The 19,352-nt window shown below is 44.7% G+C and overlaps 1 protein-coding gene across 13 annotated transcripts in view; it reads left to right on the top strand.

Annotated features, from left to right (window-relative positions):
* Positions 1-19,352, top strand: part of PTPRT (protein tyrosine phosphatase receptor type T) — a 1,128,992-nt gene that overhangs the window by 938,576 nt on the left and 171,064 nt on the right. For all 13 annotated transcript variants that reach the window (XM_037743358.1, XM_037743363.1, XM_017542238.2 and 10 more), the window contains one exon: positions 17,141-17,276. In XM_037743358.1, the coding sequence (XP_037599286.1) occupies positions 17,141-17,276 (136 nt within the window). The remainder of the gene's footprint in view (positions 1-17,140; positions 17,277-19,352) is intronic.

Consider the following 19,352-nt stretch of genomic DNA (forward strand, 5'->3'; position numbering starts at 1 on the left):
TGGCGTGATCTCGGGTCACCACAGCCTCTTCTTCCTGGGTTCAAGCAATTCTCCTGCCTCAGCCTCCTGAGTAGCTGGGACTATAGGCACGCGCCACCATGCCCAGCTAATTTTTGTATTTTTAGTAGAGACGGGGTTTCACCATGTTAACCAGGATGGTCTCAATCTCTTGACCTCGTGATCCAGCCGCCTCAGCCTCCCAAAGTGCTGGGATTATAGGCGTGAGCCACTGCGCCCAGCCCACTCTTAACCCAGCTCCAGGTTTGAGGAAATATTGAACACAGTTTCCCTTATTATTCCTTTATTTCCTGTGCACCTCATGTTAAAACTCTCTCTTATTATTTCACTGGAAATTCTTTAAATCAGGCCCTTGGCATAGTGACAGGATTCAGGTCATCATACGCTCCCTGGGAGTGCTTTCCAACTGCCCGTAAAGTAGCCTTCCCAGGGACAGCTCTACTTGGACCCAGGTATAAGAAGTTTCAGCCTTTGGGAGAAAGCTGTGTGGGCCAAGACACGATGATGAAGCAAGGCAGCAGTCTCCCTAGGGTCATGCATTGGCCCTGTGAGCTTGGACACCCTGAGGCCTCAGTGACCCTCCAAGGGAGCAGATACCCAAGTTGACTGATGGTGTGAGAATAGGAACCAGGGGAAGGAGAACTGGGTGAAGCTCCAACCTGAACAGCCACCATGAGGGGAAAATGCTTGGTGGAGAGAGGAGGAAGACAGGCAGCAGAGGCAGGGGCACAGCCTGCCAGGAGAGAGGGGGCAGCTCTCGGAGACAGTAGCATTGGGGATGTCCAGTAAGATTATGAAAAGAAAAATATAACAGCAAGTATGTCACATGCATCCTACACGCTACGGAATGTGCTGAGTTTCACATCATTAACTCATTTAAACTTCCCAACAACTCTCCCAAATAGAGTACTATTAGTATTCACAGTTTACAGATGAGGAAACCAAGGCTCAGATGATTAAAAATCACTGAACTCTGAAATGGTGAAATTAGCATTCAAACCCAGGTCTCTCAAGACAGTCTGTAATCACACCGTGCCCTGTGCCCATAGCCAACATTACAGAGCATCTATTTTGAACGAGCACTGGGAAATGCTATGGCAGGATGGTTCACCTGAGAGGCTTGGCACCAGAAATTTTCCCCATTTCCTTATCTGCAAAATGGAAATACTCATAATGACCAGTTATTGAGAGGAATCATGAGATAAGAAACTTCATTATCTTAGATTTGTGCTGTCATTATTTTGATCCTAAACCCATCTTACAGATGAGGAAATTGAGGTCCAGAGAGTGAGCAGCAGGCAAGCTGACCATTGGTGAGATTCAGGCAGACTGAATCTGGGCCAGAATGTGACTGGTGACTGGGCCAGCACTGTGGTTCCTGAGAAACGTGAGTGATAGAGGAAATAGGTGAGAGCCCATCAGGACCTCAGGCCTGGGGCACCTAAAGTCCCAAAGAGAATTCATGAATCAGGGCTCATCAAAGATTTAGGATATAAGGTGGATGGCCGGACATATCAGCACGGCAGCTCCTGCAGTGACCCAAGGCTAGAGCAGGACTGAGCACTGAGATGGCTGAAAGGATGTGGCTGTCCCTGAGCTTTTGACCTGGGCATCTTCTAGTTCCCCTTGACCAGTGCTGTGGTTGGTTCCGGAGTGCACACAGGCCAGGGCTCTGCCAGCAGACTAGGGGGAGAGGCCACAGCTGGAGGCCGGGGGGCAGGTGACATCCAGGAGCCAGGCTAATCATTGCAGGGGACGCTCCTCAGCTCTTCTGGGCAACTGCTTACATGGCTGTAAGGCTGACACTACAGAATGGTGTAGGAGGCAAGCCCTGGGTCAAGTGCATTAGGATACTGTCCTTATCAATAGTCTTACAACAGATGCTCAAAACTTGACATCAGGCTACTGGTACATCATTCCAGCTGCCATGTTCTGTTGCCAGTCTCCCCACTGAATCAAAAGGCTTAATGCAGAAGAGAGTTGTCATATCCCCTGTCGGGTGTTCTTTAGGAGGTGAATGTTTATTCTTTCTCAAAACAAACATCAAATCAGGGAGCATATATGACTGAGGCTCTCACTGTACCTTTTTCTCTCCAGGGATATTCTCCTTAAGGCAAGGATAAATCAGTCTCCAGTCTTCCATCCAAACTGCCATTAAACTCAGATTCAGAGGCCCAGCATCATCCTTGCCTTCTCTTTCTCCTCATCTTCAGTATCCAATTTACCAGTAAATCTGATCGATACTGCCTCTGAAATCTCCTGAATCCCTGTCTCCTTCTTCCTCACTGCTACAACTCATGTCTGGGACTCATAAGGTTAGCATCACAGCTTCCAAACTGGGGTCCCCATGTCTTTATGTCAGTCCCTTTCCAATATTTACTCCCCACTTAAGCCAGAATGATAATCTAAAAATAAGAGTATGATTCAGGCCAGGTATGGTGACTCAGACCCATATCCCAGCACTTTGGGAGGCCAAAGTAAGTGAATTGCTTGAGCCCAGGACTTCGAGATCAGTCTAGGCAACATAGTAAGACCATGTCTCTACAAAAATAATGTTAAAAAAAAAATAGCCAGGCATGGCAGTGCATGCCTGTGGCCCCAGAGAATGCCTATGGCCCTACCTGAGGTGGGAGGATTGCTTAAGCCCAGTAGGTTGAGGCTGCAGTGAGCCATATTCATGCCTCTGCCCTCCAGCCCGGATGACAAAGCAAGACCCACTCTCCAAAAAAAAAAAAAGGAGTCTAATCCTGATTAAAATGCTCCCAGGGCTCCCCTTGTGCTTTGGGATAATTAGCCTGAATCAAAAGCCATTTACCACCTAGTCCCTATCCCTTCTTTAGCTCTCCAATTTTATTTCCTCCTCAGCATCCTCAACCCCATTCACACTGATCATGTGAGTGGTACCTGCCTTCTCATACCCTCCTCTCTTTGCTGAGATGTTCTCCCTCCATGATTTGCCTTAGTCACCCTCTAGGATCAAGTTCAGACAGTTTCATCTCTGCAAAACCTTTACTGACCCCCATTATCTCCAGATTGTACCCAGAGATCAACTGGCTGGACCACTTGGCACAAAGGACTGCAACCCCCTCCCCCAGCCCTGAGCAAAGTTTTGTATTGAATGTGGCATACATTCAAAGTATAAGCATGTTTTCCTGGAGCTGTTTGGTTTCTATCAACTCTTTCCCTGTGCCTAGTACACATTGTAATGCTCATTCATCTGGCCCCATGCATGAATGATCTAATAAATGAGCAGATGGCTGATATCGATGGAACATGTGCCAGGCATGTTATACTCCACCCCTGGCCCCACTTCTGCCTCCGGTCTGTGATGGTTCAAGTACCTCACTGTTCACCTTCTACCATTTTGTTAGGCTGATTGTGAGTCACTGAACTCTAGTTTTCAATCCAGTATTTGAACTCCATGCAGACTCACCTGCCAAGCTTCCTGGAGACTGAGTCTCCAGAGCCCTTGAGTGGAGCTCCCCCAAGTCTACTGGGACTGGTCTTGCTGAGCCCAGTGTCTGGCCTGGGCTCATATGGTGTTGCCCCGGGAGAGGTCGGGCTGGGAGCAGGAATTGTGGGCAGTCATAGGGAAGACCCTCTCTTAGGACTCTGACTGTGCCAGTGTGGCGAGTGACATCTGCTATAATCACACTGACCACCTCTTCTACTCTCCTCACCTCCCACTAAGAGCAGAGCTGCTTTTCTGTCCATCCTTTGGGAAGGAGAACAGATCAGCCTTTAATAAAGAACACAGTGATTCAGTGTTTCTGCTTTCAAAAGCCAAGGGGCAAAGGCTAGAAGAAAGAAAACATGTTCATGGTGGATTTGGCTGGAATCTCAACAATCAATGCCATGCTCGCCGCTGCTCACTTTATTACCATTGCGCGGGTTAGTTGCACTAATCTGAATTCCATGCTGCGTGTTTACTGGCTCCTCTGTCTGATCCTGCTCATGCTTCCACTAATCCTTCCTATAGATTGCCTGCTTCCTCCCGTGCCCCTTGTCTCCTTTCCACGCACTCTGATGCTAGCTGCAAGCTGCTTATTGCAGAGGCATAATCTGGGCAAAGCTGCCCCAGATGGGCACATCTTTGCTTCTCCTCCTCGTTCTTGCCCCTCTAAGTCAGGTAATACAGTCACCCCTTAGGGGATCAATTTGGCCAGAGTTGGTTGGAAAGAATTGAATTGCTTGTGAGTATGAGCCTAGGGGAGCCTCGGCCTCTGGTGCACCCTGCTATGCAGTTCAGACAAAGGAAGCTGAGACATATTGTCCTTCCAGAAGCCTTATGTTCTGCTCAGTCTGCAACCAAGCAGGAGCTCCCATTCCTCTTTCTACATGCTGTCTGTCCATTCAGCTGTGAACCACATTAGAGTTTACATTTCATTTAGTGAAATGCTAAGCTCCTGCTCCTGCTTGTAGCCCATCCCTAGGCTGCTTCGGTCATTACTCAGGTTCATCTGGTCTTAGAAGTTGAATTGTGTTCCCAAAAAAGATGTGTTGAAGTTATAACCCCAATACCTGTGAGTACAACCTTATTTGAAAATAGTATCTTTGCAAATGTAATTAGTTTAGATAAAGTCAGATGGATGGACCCTAATCCAATATGCCTGATGTCCTTACAAGAAGAGAAAAGCATGTAAAGACAGAGATTCATAGGGAGAAAGTCATTGACAACAGGGGCAGAGACTGGAGTGATATATCTATAAGCCAAGGAATACTAAGGATTGCCAACCACTAGCAGAAGCTAGGAAGAAGCAAAGAAGAGTTCTACCATAGTCTCAGAAGGAACATGGCCATGCTGTCATTTTGATTTGGGACTGCTTGATTCCAGAATTGTGAGAGAATAAATTTCTGTCATTGAGCCACTCAGGTTGTGGTCATTTGTAACAACAGCCTTAGGAGATGAATGCACTTGGCAATGCAATGATCCTGAGCACTGGCCAGTGGGCAGTGGTTGAACTTCAAGGGTTGTGCCTTTAAAGTGGACAGACCTCAAGAAAACCTTGGCCAAGATCTGCCATCCCGAGAATCCCTTTGACTCACCCCATCTGTCCTGTAAAGTCCCCTTGTTGACCATATTCTACATTTGGCCCAGACATGTCTCCACTCTGTGGCTCAGACCCTTCCTTTCTTCATTTGATTTCTGCCTTCTCCCTTTGCATAGTCACAGCATCTGCTGTTGGTCATGTCCTGGTCTTAGCTTTGCTTCACAAGCCAGGCTGTGGTAAGCTGTTCTCAGTGTCCTGAGATTACATGACCTGCAGACCATCCCTGATTGGCTTTTGTTCTGGTCTCTACACTAGCTGCTCCTGAGAAGCCTCTCCTTGTCCCATCGCTGCCCTGGGACTGCTCTAAGCTTCACAGGAAGAATTACGGTCAGTTCAGTGTGACCACAGCTGTCTCATACCAGCTGCCTGAAGAAGTCTAAAGGGACTATCACTTTGCCGCAGGGCATCCTAAAGAGTATGTGTTATTCTTCTTACATCTGCTCTTCAGACTAAACCCTTAATCCCCAGTGCAGGCTGTGGGTGCTCTGGTCTGAAGCAGCTAAGCAGCTTTGAGCCTCCTGGGATCCAGGCTCAAAGCACAGATTCTACATGCAAGGAGCCAGTACTGTCAGTGCTGAGATGACTCACCCTCTTCATCCTCATCAGCAGGGCAGTCTGGACCACAGGAAGTCAAGATGGGGAGGGAAAAGAGAAGGCCACTGAGTGGTCACAGGAATGCCTCTGATGGGTCCCACACCACTGATGACTTGTGGAAATCAAGTTTGTAGTCTAGTTTTGCCTGAGCAGAGTTATGCATGCCCTTTCCTGTACACAACTCTGTGTTGGCACCCATCACTCAGCTCTGATTTTTAGTTTGCACTTTCCTCTTTCCTTAAGTAGTGAGCTCCAAGACGCAGTGTTGTCTAATTACCTCCCATGCTCAGCACCTTGCTATATATAAGCCACTATCATCAGTATAATACTAGCACCGCTCAGGTTGGGCAATGTCCAGGGCTTTTCTATGAAGCCAAGGGTCGAACTGGTGCTAATGAGACAAAGATGATGGATAGAGTCCACATGGAGGTCACTGGGCTGTGTCCAGTTATTTCCATGGCCGTGGACTAAATTTTATTTCTGAATAAAATCTAAGCCACACTTGTGGGCAAGATTGACCCTCACTGTGGACATAGACTGACTGCCATAGCACTCCTAAAATCAAGCTGTAAGTTGACTCCCAATCTCTCCTTTAGCTTTGATGCCTACTTCAGCCATATCCTGGTTATTAACCTTGACTGCAGCCTGACACCTAACCCAGTCTACGAAGTATGCCCGATACCTGGTTTCTTAGACAACCTTATACCTAACTCTAGTCATAGCGTAATGTCTTAGTCTTATCACAGACAGAATTCTCTCTCTACCCCTGCTGGGTCCGGGCAACGCTCATAGAGTAGGCCTCTCCTGGGCACAAGAGAAAGTAGTCGAGGTCATTGGGAGGTATAAATGGATTTTTAGCTCACCAGTGGTGAAACCTTTAAAAGGGTATGCCTTAGAAGGGGTGTGTCAAGAATGACTGTGTCTGGCATCAGTTGGGCACGACTGCTCTTAAATCAGTCTGTTATGCTCTATTTCCGTGGATAAAAAAGACACTTTATTTATAGAATAAAGGAGTTTTCTTCCGTCCAGCAGAGGTTCTGTATTGGAGTCTCATTTAGCCATCTTTCCTGGTGTGTGTAACATGACTGAACTAGAATTTGACCTACACAGAGCATTGATAGTGTAAAACAAGGTCTACCTGGAAACATAGATTCAGGAGACCAAGCAAAATCAGCACTTGAGGAACAATTTATTTGAGTGGCCTGAGTGCTTTCAAACAATCAATTAAAGCTATTCCCATCTCACAGGGTGCTAACCTCCATTCAAGGCTGAAAACGAGGGCAACTTCTGTCAGCAGTATTTAGCAGTTTTAGTTGTATAGGCTGTGATGAAGTCAATTCTAACCTCTTATGACTCACTGGGTAATATTGAGGAGCCTGGGATATTAGAAATGTGTGTCTTTTTTGCACTTAAGAGTACTTGTTAAATGGTTTTCCACAGCGAGGGTAGAGCTATCTTTGAAAACCCTTCATCTCTGTGGCGTTTTCCAGCTACTTAACATTGACTCTGAGTTAAATCGTGACTAAAAGCAATTACTGTCATATGATGAATTGAGGCAATTTATTTATTACTTGAGAAACATCCTAGGTGATGTCACTTAGAAAAATGATGGAATAATCCTTCTCAAGTGCTCCATTATCAACCAGATCTGGTGAAGGAGGCACTGCTTTGAGGCATAGGGAGGTAGTCAGCAATTTAAAGAAATTAGTCACAGCGAGATCAAAGAACAAATATTGGAGATAAAGCAGAAAAAAATTCACCTAAATTTGAACAAGATTTGTCTTTCTATGGAATTATATGGGATGGTTTGGTTGCTAAATATCAAGAAAGGTATTATAGAGGAAGCCCAGAAATTAATAATAAAACTAAATGCAACGTGTGGAAGGCCTGGAGGTGGTGGCTGATATACAAGGAAAGTGAAGAGAATGAGGGAACTTAAGTGAAAAAGGTCAAGTTTAAATATCATTTGAGCAAAGTCTGTATAATTTGGCTCATGTAACAAGATTCACATGACATGTTCATCAATCCCTTAGATATTAGAATAGGATACGTGGGTGCAAGGGCATGAGGGGAGATCATCTTCAAGAAAGATGCATGAAATAGAACTGCATGATAGAGCAGGTGGCAAACCCAGCAAAGGCAGGCATCAATACAAAGAGATTTTAATCTGGCTAGTCAAGGGAAGATGCTAGATCTAAATATGGGTCTGCTTCTTTATTCGAGATATTTGAGAAAAGACAACCACGTTTCTCTGCTGAACAGTCTCTCCCCCTATTTATTAGAGAGATGACAGAGTAGTACAATAGGTTAAAGAGAATAAACTCTGTGCTAGACAGCCAGGGCCCATGTCCCAGCTCTCCTGCTTGCTACCATTACTTAGTCTCTCAGAGGCTGTTTCCACAACTCAGAAACAGGTATAATGATAGAACCTGCCTCGTAGGTATATCAGTTCATTCCCACATTGCTATAAATAGCCAATACTGGGTAATTTATAAAGAAAAGAGGCTTAATTGGCTCATGGTTCTGTAGTCTGTAGAGGAAGCATAGCAGCTTCTGCTTCTGGGGAGGCCTCAGGAAGCTTCCAATCTTGGCAGAAGGCAAAGGGGCAGTAGGCATCTTACATGCCAGGAGTGGGAGCAAGACAGAGTAGATGGGGGGATGGTGGCGATACACGCTTTTAAATGACCAGATCTCGTGGAAGTCACTCACTGTCATGAGGACAGTACCAAAGGGGATGGTGCTAAACTGTTCATGAGGGATCCAACCCACTGATCCAAGCACCTCCAACCAGGCCCCACCTCCCACCAGGCCCCAACCTCCCGCCAGGTCCCTCCTCTAACACTAGAGATTACAGTTTGACATGAGGTGTGGGTGCAGGCACAGATCCAAACCATATCAATCGGCTGTGAAGATTAAAAGAGATACTATATGTGAAGGGCTTGAAACAGCAGCCCGGATTGTAGTAAAGACCCTACTGTATTACCTCTTTATTGTTCATTGTTAGTACTTCACATGTGGTCAGATATCCTGGGGCTTCTGTTTCCATCTTCTGGAAGAACCCAGTTTTATACCAGGTTGTCCTGAAAGTCACAGTTTATCCATGTTGGCCTTGACTTGGCTAAAGTCAATGCAGTACTGGACATTCTCCCTGATGTACAAGTCCAGACACACCTGAAAAGTGGCAAAGAGACTTGTTTATAAGAAGCCCATGCTGGTCTTTGGCCCATTTGATGTCACATCCATCGTTCGCTGTTGCCCTATGCTCCTGGGCATGCAGGTGACCCCTGCATAGGACCCCCATGCCAACTGTCTTCTGGGTTTGGCTAATGGGAGACATTAATAAGAGACGGTAAAGCTGGAGGAAGGGAGAAGCCTTCTTTCTCCTGGGCTCAGGCCCCTTCTTTGGCAGTGACTGTGTCTACTCCGTGGCTCCAAGTCTCTGGATGGGTCCACCAGAGTTTGACCTCTGTTGGGTGATCCTAAACTCTGAGCTCCGAGAATCCCACCACCTCTTTTTTGTTTCCCCAGTCTGGGCTGTGTAGTGGCTTCCTGATATTGCCACCCTCTGAGTTTCCCCACCCTTGTCTCCTAATCCTGGTGTACTAATTAGTAAATTTGCTCTGTTTTAAAAGTTTGGAGTGGTTTCCCTTTCCCTGTCTGATGTGAGGCAGTGCTGGTTTCTGGTGATTATTTCTTACTTTTTTAAGTGGTAAAGGCAGGGGTCGGGGGTTGGGGGAACCTGATTTAATCATCTAGTCTCTATATTGTTTTCCTGTATCAACATCACACTAGCGTAAAGTATCTGAAATACGCATTTTTTTCGTTTTTTTAAAAAAGTCAGCAACAGCATTTGTTTCTCCCCAGGCTTCTCGCACCCCTCCTGTTTGCTACAATTTCAGTCCTCAAAGACTGCCAAAGTAGTTCATGATCACAATTACAAATACTCTCAATGCCTTGGGATGCAATTTGTAAAGTCTAGAGGCTTGAATCTAATGAAGTATCCAGATGCTCTCCTGCCAACTTCTTTTCTGTTTTGGACTTTAATTCCATCTTAAAAATAGTCTGCCATCCTGAGAATTTGTTTCCAGCAAAATCAAGAAGGTTTATGGTGCTTACCTGACTGTAGAAGAGCCAGAAAGTTGCCCAGCATCCTCATCTTTTCCCTGTTATCTCCTCTTGGCATAACCCCTGTAATCAGAGATGCCTGTAATGCTCAAAACCTTCGCTGGCATGAAGCACCAGTTTAGAGTCAGGGTTTCAAAGGTTTTCCCTACTGGGTGCCAGATATATGCAAAGCCAGAATAAAGACAGAGAAACTCTTCAACAAAAGAAGTAATTAAGTAGACAGGGGTAAACTGCCAGCAAAGTAAGATTTGCCTCTGATAAGCCACACTGGGGATAATATGCCTTTGGATAGCTGAGAAACAACTATGTGTTTTAAAGAATGCAGCTTTTAGGAATTGTGTCTTTCTTTCTTTACCGTCTGCAGTGATCACCAGCATGGGTTATGCATCCATTGCGATTTACTTGGTTTTATCAACTGCAATTAGATGTTCTCTGTGACTCCTATTTTTGCTCCATATCTTTACAAGGAAAATTCTCTGAAGTAAAGCTCTAGAATTGGGCCTGTCACCAATGAGAGCACTTCAGAATGAATCATTAATCCCTTGTTGCCAAATTATGTTATTGCTGCCATTAAGTCATCCAGATGTATGCCTGATAGGAGCCTTGCCTATATGAGGAAAGTTAAGTGGAGCACTCTGGGGGCTCTGCCTTCATCCTGAGGATTGGATGAACTTAGGCAGCAGGTTACCAGGAGGCATTGCCCCAGCCTCCATCACCTTCAGTTAGTTCACAGACACACAAAAAATCCTGGTACTACCCTGGAACCAGTGCCAAGGTCACATCATCACTGTGCCCCATATGTGAACAGTTCCTCAGAGTTTATCAAGCATTTTTCCTTCCATTATTACATTTGATTCTTAGAAAATCCTTGTATGAACTTGGTATTTTCTCACTATTTCATAAATGAGAATATCAAATCACATTGTAGTTAACAGGTTTGATCAAGGTCACACAACCCGTTAGTGATGGCATTTAGATGCAAGCTTGCAAATTTCCTATTTGAAACCTGATGCTTTTGATCAGTCTTATAAAATCATAGCATCTCAACATCAAAAGGGACATAAGAAGCCTTATTGTCCCTTCTGCTGTAGGGGGAGCACAGGATGTTCAGCTAGCTCTTGTTCTTGTTGATGACACACTCCCCTTCCTTTGTGGGTGACCTAGGGAGGTTGAGGGTGAGGGGCCAGGAATGAACTGCATGGGAGTCCATGGCTCTAAAGATGATAGGGGAAATTTCTCTCACCAAGAGTATGAGTATTACTGGGATTAAGGGGCATCAAGTTGAGGTGAAAGATGCTGTCAACAGGCAGAGAAAATGGTCAGCATCCTGTAGACACGACATCCTCAGGGCTTACTTATGCATCCAGGAAGTTGAGGAGATGAGAACAGAGACAAAGTGAGCAGGTAAAACAAAGGGCTGACTCTAATGCAGGACTTTGGAACTCTAATGACCCTCATCATCTCTCTATACCATGATGCGGCATTGAAAGGGTCTGGGCTTCAGCGTTGGCTGATTAGCTCTTCCACGTTCAAATGTTTCCTGTGTTGATTCCTAATCTACCCCCATCACTTCTACCCAAATGATGCAGCTCTGAGGTTTGAAATTAAAGGGAACAAATCTACTCCTTCTTCCCCAATGGCCCTGTGTCCATCTAAAGGCAAAACTTAGGTCTCATCTGAATCTTCCCTTCTCTAAGATGAAAAATCCTGATTCTGAGTGATGTACCTTAAAGTCAGTAATCTCTGGATCGTCGTGCATCTCAATCAATGTGTACCCGAATCACGTAGAGACCTTGTTACAACGCAGTTGATTTAGTAGGTCTGGGGTAGGGCTCAAGATTCTGCATTTTTTTATAAACTCCCAAGTTTTGCCAATATTCTGGTCAATGGACCACTTTTTGAGTAGCAAGGCTCTTGGCCTGTCTTCACTCTGGAGATCCCTGTTGAGAGGTTGAGTTCACAGCTGAACGGGACTCATCAGAGTGTTCTGGCCACTGCAGAGTAGAGCAGGGCACTGCTGCTTTTGTTAGGTCTTAGTAACCCTTGGGGAAAATCAGCTGGGAGGGTTGCTGGGTAGCCTGAGAGGAGGCAGCAGAGAGACAAAATATGGCAACTGGACCCTATGTATGGAGCTAATACTGAGGGAGAGAAGTAGAGTGTATTAAACCAAGGGTCATGCCTTGGGCACCAGGTTTGCATGTGTAAGAGTAGACAGGTAGCACTTTAACAGCCAGATTCAGACTCTAGGCTGGACCTAGGAGGAGATTGGATCCTTAGCCATCATGAAATTTGGGCGGAAAGTAGACAACAGGATGCAGCAGCAGCTGCTTTGAGAGAACTGGTTCAGCCTTTGGAAGTGCTCAGAGCTCAGATGACAAAGCTGGCTGGGCTGTAAGGTCAGACTTGCAGCCTGATGTTGGATACAGGAGTTTCCTGTCATTGCAAACTGAATTCACAAGATTATTTTTGATGATCACAACATAAGGGACTCAAGTAGAGCCCTAAAACTTCTCCAATTGGAGAAATTTATCATCTGGTGCCTCCCTCATTGCCAATTCTGATTTGCTTGGCCTATTCTCAGATTGGGTCTTCTGGAGAGTAAAGATGAGGAAAATACATCCAAATCCCTGCTCCTTCTCTCAGTTCTCAAATTCCCAGTCCCTGCTTAATAAACGGAAGCCATCCAGAATCAGAGACAGCCTTTTAGGGACTAAGGCTGATACTAAGCCTGACACTCATGAAAAGGATGGACTTGGGGTAAAAGTAACATAGTTGTTATCCCACTGAAGGGCTTCCAGTGGGATAGCCCTCTGAAAAGCCCCTTTCGATTTTGGGGCTGCTGAGTCAGACAGATAGCCTTCTATGTGGACCTACTGCTGGCATCTGTGGGAAGTCCACCACGTTGCCAGGAGTCCTGTCAGTAGCCAACCCTGATGTGCTTTCTAATGACTTCCATCACAGGTCACATTCTGCTCCACTGAGCTTTTAAGATGTAATCCCTGTGAACACACCTGCCTCTGCCACAAAAGCAAGATTCTCCCATTCTCTGTCCATCCCTCAGATATAGAAGCCATTTGTGGATGCTCTCCTGCATTTAGTCCATTTCCTCTCTCCCTGTATCACCTTTGAACCCTGTCAACACACTATGAACAGAAGTACAAATCTCCAGAGACTAGGGCAAGTTCCCCTAAAGAGTGCCAAAGGCAAAGCTGGATTTCCCCTGTCCTAGGGCATGTGCATGTTCCTGTATCTGATGTCTGGTTGGACCAGCCAAGCATGGATTTTTCTAAAAACCTCACTGTGTAAAGTCAGTGATATCAGCTTTGCTGCCTGTTGGCTGAACTCATTGAATTTGTCTAAACCTCTGGGCTCTGCCCTTTCAGACAACCCCCTGGAATCCCCTGAATGTTCTTCTGTGGCCCTCAAGTATGTTCTGTTGTAGGTTTATCATCATTGCTGAAGGTGCTTCTATTTAGGAACATCTTAAGAATTCTTTGGGGAAAAGTTTTCTAATGCTCACCCAAGATATTCACTTTCCATTGTGTGTGGACTTGATTCTACCCTGGGAACAGCCTTTGACACAGTTGATCATGCCCTCCTTTTTGAAACACTCTCTTCTCTTGGCTCTAGGTTGCCACACTCTCCCAGGTGTACTCCCTAGCTGTCTAGTCACCCCTGTTTCCCATGCAGGCGTATCTGTCTCCCTCTACTCACTAAATACTGCTGACCATCAAGTCTCTATGCTAGGTCTGTTTCTCCTTCCACTCTTTATTCTCTCCCAGGGTGATTTCATCAACAGGCACCCATGCTTCAAATAACATCTGTGTGCATATGACTCACACATTTTTGCCTCCAGCTCTGACCTTTAATTTAAAGCTCCAGATCGCATTTTTGACTACATACTTTTCCGGAGTATATCTCAAGCTCAAGTTGCCCCAGATATATTTTCCCCCTAAAGCTCTTCTTTTTCCATTGTGTCTGTAACCCATAAACATTACTATCATCCACACTATCATGCAAGCCAAAGATTTGTGGTCATCCTTGACAGTTCTTTCTCCTTTATTCCCCATATCCAATCCATCAACAGATTTTATCTATAGCTTTTTCAAGTAATTATCTCTTTTATCACATCTTTCTATCTTCGCTGTCATCACCTGAGTCTGAGCAACTGTCATCTCCCATCTGAATGCTTGCAGTGGTCTCAAAACTGATTTCAGCAATCCACTTCGGTTCCACACAAAAGCTGGAATTATCTGTTGGAAATACAAATCTGACCATATCATTGCTCCTTGAATAACACTTAAATGATGCCCTGTGTTCTTTGGGTTAAAGAACAAAAACCCTCATTGTGGCCAGTAATATCCTGTGTGAACTGATTCACGATGCCCTCTCCAGCTTCTTTCTCATCCTTCCCTCCTTTCTTTCTTGCCCTGGTTATACTAAATTTCTTTCATTTTTAGTACAGCAGAGTGTTTGCCCCATTGCACAGCCTTAGCCAAGACTATTTCTTCTGCTGCTCCCATATACTGCTTTCATGATTCCTTTACCTGGTTATAGCCTGTCTTCCTTTGGAGCTTACCCCTATTAGCTGCTTTCTCCAAGAAGCAATTCACTTTTTTTTTTATTATGCAATATCTATTTACAAGTGTTATGTGCGTCTCTGTTCAAACCTTAACAGGGTTCAAGTTTGCTGTTACTGATTCTTGATTTATTAATTGTATTCCCCTACCCCAAGTCACCACTAATTGTAGACTCTGAGAGCAGGAACTGTGCCTGTTTTGCTCACCACTGTATCACCGAATGCCTGGCCTATGATCACTTACTGAAGGAATGAAGTATGAGTCTCATTAGACCAAGCTCATAGTATTGTTCCCAGAGTAATAGGATCTTCTCTAGGGGGTCTTTGCCTTTGCACTCCTAGTCTCTAGAACAGGACCTGGTAGCAGGCACTAAGTAAAATGAGGCTGTGCCAATGAGTGAATGCTCCAGAGACAACCCTTCCTCCAAATTTAAATAAGAAGACTCTATCAATATTGAGGAAATTGGGATCTGAGATTTTCCCCTTCCTTTATCCTTGCTACATTGTGGATTAGCCACATCTCAGAAATCATGTCTCGCCTGGTAAATGGGGGCTGCATGGGAGGTACTCAGAACCAGCCCCCTGCCCTGCCCCCCGGAACATCAGACCAGCCCTGCTAAAGAGATGGTGGCCAACTCTTTCAGGAATTCTCTAGGCTGTAGATGAGCAAAGTCTGCTCAGGCAGCCCTGGAATTTGTTGAGTTGGTTTTGCCATTAGCTTGTGAAAGGAATGAATAAAATTCCTCAGTCATAAGTCCTTCTAGGAACAGAATCTCTGACTCTACAGATGGCATAGTTTAGCACACAGCACATGGGCACTCAATGGCAAGGTAATGAATGATTGAATGGATAAATAAAGCACACAGCTGTGGTTCACTCACCGTCATATTATGTTATAATCATTGTTAAGCAGCAGTGAGGAGGAGGGAGGCCTGTGCTAGACACTAGCATTAGAGAGATGAATAGGGTGACTTACCATTCTCACTATAAAGACTTGGCTAAGCAAACCCAACATGTCTAAGTTACAACAGCTTGGGAAAAGTGTTCTGAGAGAGGAAACATTTAACGCTCTTAAGCAAAAAGAAAGGGGTGCATCAGTGTGCTGGAGGGCTTAAACATCAGTACATTTGGGGAATCAGGACCATAGCTTTTAGGGAGCAGCGTTCCTTAAACTCAAAACTCAGCTAAGTTCTATGAACACATGACTTTAAAAAAGAGAAAACTCAATTTGCTTCCATGAGAACAAATGTGTGTGGGCAGAGACGTCATCCCTTTAGCTAAACACTAAACAACCACAAACGTTTAGGGAGCCCCTATTACCAGTCAGAGTCTGTGCTAACATGGGAAACTAAGATAAACGAGACATAATCTTGCCTCTGAGGAGTTTGCAGACCACTGGAGGAGACAGATGTGAAAACAAATAACTAATAATATTGGTGCATTGTAGTAAGAGATATTGTGAGGCATGTGCAAAGTGTTATAAAGTGTTAATAGAATTTAGAGAAGAGGGAGAAACTCTCCCAGGGGCACAGGCTCAGAGAAAGTGTATTGGCTGATGAAGAATGAGCTGATGTGAACATGGAAGAAAAAAAGGAATGGGTTAGGGAAAGGATGGATTGGATATTAAGCTTAATCACACTTAAAGGCTTGCACCTTAATGGTTAGCACCAATGGGAATATGAACAGAAGCAGGAGGAAATTAATTTAAGGTGCTGGGAACCCCTGGAACACTCTAGAATGTCTGAAATAACAAGTTGCCTCTCTCCCTAGTACATAGCATGAAGATACTGACTTGGGGCATTCTTTGCCTGCTTACTTTGGTATGACATAAGCAGAATGTTTGTTTTAGGGAGAAGGGATTGAGGAACTAAGTAACTTAAGAGTTCAATTCAGGGTTTCTGACCATTGAGGTCCAAAATTGGAATCAGAAAACCTGTGGAATTCTGGCCCTGACCTTCATTAGCCATGTGACTTTTAGTGACTTCCCTTGGTTTTCTCATCTATAAAATGGGAAAATCAGTATCTGTCTTTGGGAATGTTTGTGAGGATTGACAAGGCTAGATCAGTGAAATTACCCAGCACAGGGCTGAGGATATAGTAAGCGACCAGTGACCTGCTTCCTCTACTGAGGATTGTGTCAGTAAGTTACCACCTGCTAGAGCATGTTGCATTAGTACTAAATGGTAAAAATGGAGCTGATCAGATTTAAGTGTTTTTTTGAACCCAAAGTGTATTTAAGTTCCCTTGAATACACAAACTTTTTACCCTACCATTTATTTCCTATAAAGAACAAACAAAAAACTCTTTTTATCTTTAAAAATCCAGTGATTTAAATTGTGTTGCCCCAACATCACGCTGTTGTTTTCACCGTTTACCTGAAAGAATAAAGTAGGGCTAGATATAATTCCACAAGCCCAGGAACTGTTCCATGGTTTGATCCTGGGGACAAAGCAACATGAGAGAAAACATTCTTAACTTGATTCGCCTTAAGGAAAAGGATGCTCCAGCACATTGCCTAAGTGAGAACTTGGGCAACTCACTTAATTTCTCTGCATGTCCGTTTCTTCATCTCAAAAGAATCTCATTATAATTCCAACCTCACAAGAACTTGATCCTCAAAAGGTGTTAAATGGGACAATGTCTAGGATGTCCTTAGCACAGTGCCTGGCACATAGTTAGCACTAAACTAATGGAAGCTCTTATCACGATGATTATTTTCTAGTGACATGTATGGGCCCTTTCAACACTGTTGTCCATCCCTTTCCTCTCCTAGGTGCTTCCACCCAGAATTCTAACACTGTGGAGCCAGAGAAGCAGGTGGACAATACCGTGAAGATGGCTGGCGTGATCGCTGGCCTCCTCATGTTCATCATCATTCTCCTGGGCGTGATGCTTACCATCAAAAGGAGGTGAGTCTCTGCTGCTGCCCGGAAGACTCTGCTGAGCCGAGGTGACCCCAGCATGGCTGTGTGGCCAGGTTTTTGCTCTGTTTATCATTATCCAGCAGGGATCTGTAACTACTGAGGTCCTGAAATACTTGGGCCAGCTATGGTTCATTGTGTTGCTGTTGGAAGGGTACGTGCTGCCTGCACGCGGGCAGGTAGTCCTGAGGCAGCCAGCTTCTTCAGGGCCTGTGATCCCCATGGCTGGGCTGCCTCTATGTACTGTGGGATTCCATGTATCACGAAATGAGTCTTGTAGGAGTTAACGGCTGTGTTGTAATCAATCATGTCATCAAGACAGCTTAGGAGCCCCAGGAACATAGGTGAGCCCAGAAATACAGTTGCAGAAAGTAATGTTTTACCATTCTCACCTCCATTTGCCCTGATTTCCATTGGTCAAATAATAGCATCCCAAGCTGCCCTCTGCTTGAGAGATGAAGCCCACAGTGGTGTGAGCGTTCCCAATAGAGTCCTATTACAGGCTCTGTACTACGCCCTGTCCCACAGAACCTTCCCAGCTGGGTTGCTGCTGCTTGTCACCTCTCAACATGTCTTCCTGGAGAAAACCAGCAAACAGTTTTCTCATACTGTGTGTTTTCTCCAGTTGCATTTCTCATGAAAGCATACATGCAGATTCCTCCCTTATTTCCAAGATTTACTACACTAGCGTCTTCTGTTTAAGAGGCATTCACAAGGCTTGAGGATAATACAATGAAACTACAGAGAGGGAAAGAAAATATCAAGGATGAACATCAGCTACCACTGTCCGCAGGATGTACCAGTTATTCCTCTAAACAGGGAGTCTTAAGGGGCTATCCCCTTAGCCCCTGCCTGCTACCATGTTAATACACCTACTTCACATCTCCATGTCTTCTGTTTCAATGCCAGCATCCCAGTTTTGGTCTCTACCTTCCCACTCCTCAGTCTGTCATAGCAAACAACACATCTATCCACATTACAATACTATGTGATACATTGTGCCCTGCTCCCAGGCAAAAGGGCCTTCTACATTATTAACAACGCCAACACCTCAGCCTGAAGCTCTGGGTGTGCTTATAATGGGATTAACTATAAAGTGAGTCATTTGTGTTCATTTTAACCTCCTCTGAGTATCTTCCTCGTCTCTCACGTCTATCAAAACTGTTCGTCAGACCCAAGAACAAGGGCTGGGAACTTGCTTCCATCTGTAGGATGAAAAATGCTCATCAAATGTTTCCCACCAGAATAAAGGGACAGAATACTCCCAACAAGTAATTCCAGCTTCTACCTTAGGAACCACATGAATATAAAATGCAGAGTTTTGTTTTTTTTTTTAAAGCAATATCCCAATTTCCAGCCACCAGTGATTTAGAAATACCAGGATCCCCACTACACATGCAGACAATCCCCTCTTGGCTATGCAAGCACTAGGGTGTCCCTCTGTCTCTTTCTCATGGTTCTGCTTTGGATCAGTCATACCTGCCTCTGGCCAGGACATCATACTATGAGGACATCTTTTCTTGACAATTTTTTATCTTGCCTCAAGCTCCCAGCAGAATAGCTTAAGAGCTAAGGTTCTCATCCAGCTACTGATTTTCTGGTTTGAGAAACTAGGGATAAGAAAAGGAGGTACTATGTTAATATTGGGGGTGAAGAGCCCTCAAAGGGTTAAGGACAACACTGCATTATCATATCACCATCATCGCTGATAACACATGGTCACATGATATGTCCCAGTGAGTAGTCTGCTGCTATTATGTGGGGTAGAATATGACTTTTGATTTCTCTGGGGGCAGTAAGCACATTGTACATGTAAGATCATTGACATATTTCTTAGAGGGACAGGTGTATTCGAGGCAGAGGTGAGTTTGGGATTGTGTACCCAAATTAATGGAACTGAATACCTCTTTGATAGACTTGAAATTTTCCTATTCTTTGCTACCGATTTGTAAATCAGATAGGCTTTTCCAATTTTGCTCTTTCTAAAGCCTGGCTTAACCCACGTCACCATCATCTGTGAGATTGTGAAGAGATTTCACTTCCTTCTCACAGCTATTTCTGAAA

This window comes from Cebus imitator, unplaced genomic scaffold (assembly GCF_001604975.1).
Source record: "Cebus imitator isolate Cc_AM_T3 unplaced genomic scaffold, Cebus_imitator-1.0 Scaffold141, whole genome shotgun sequence".
Lineage (NCBI taxonomy): Eukaryota > Metazoa > Chordata > Mammalia > Primates > Cebidae > Cebus > Cebus imitator.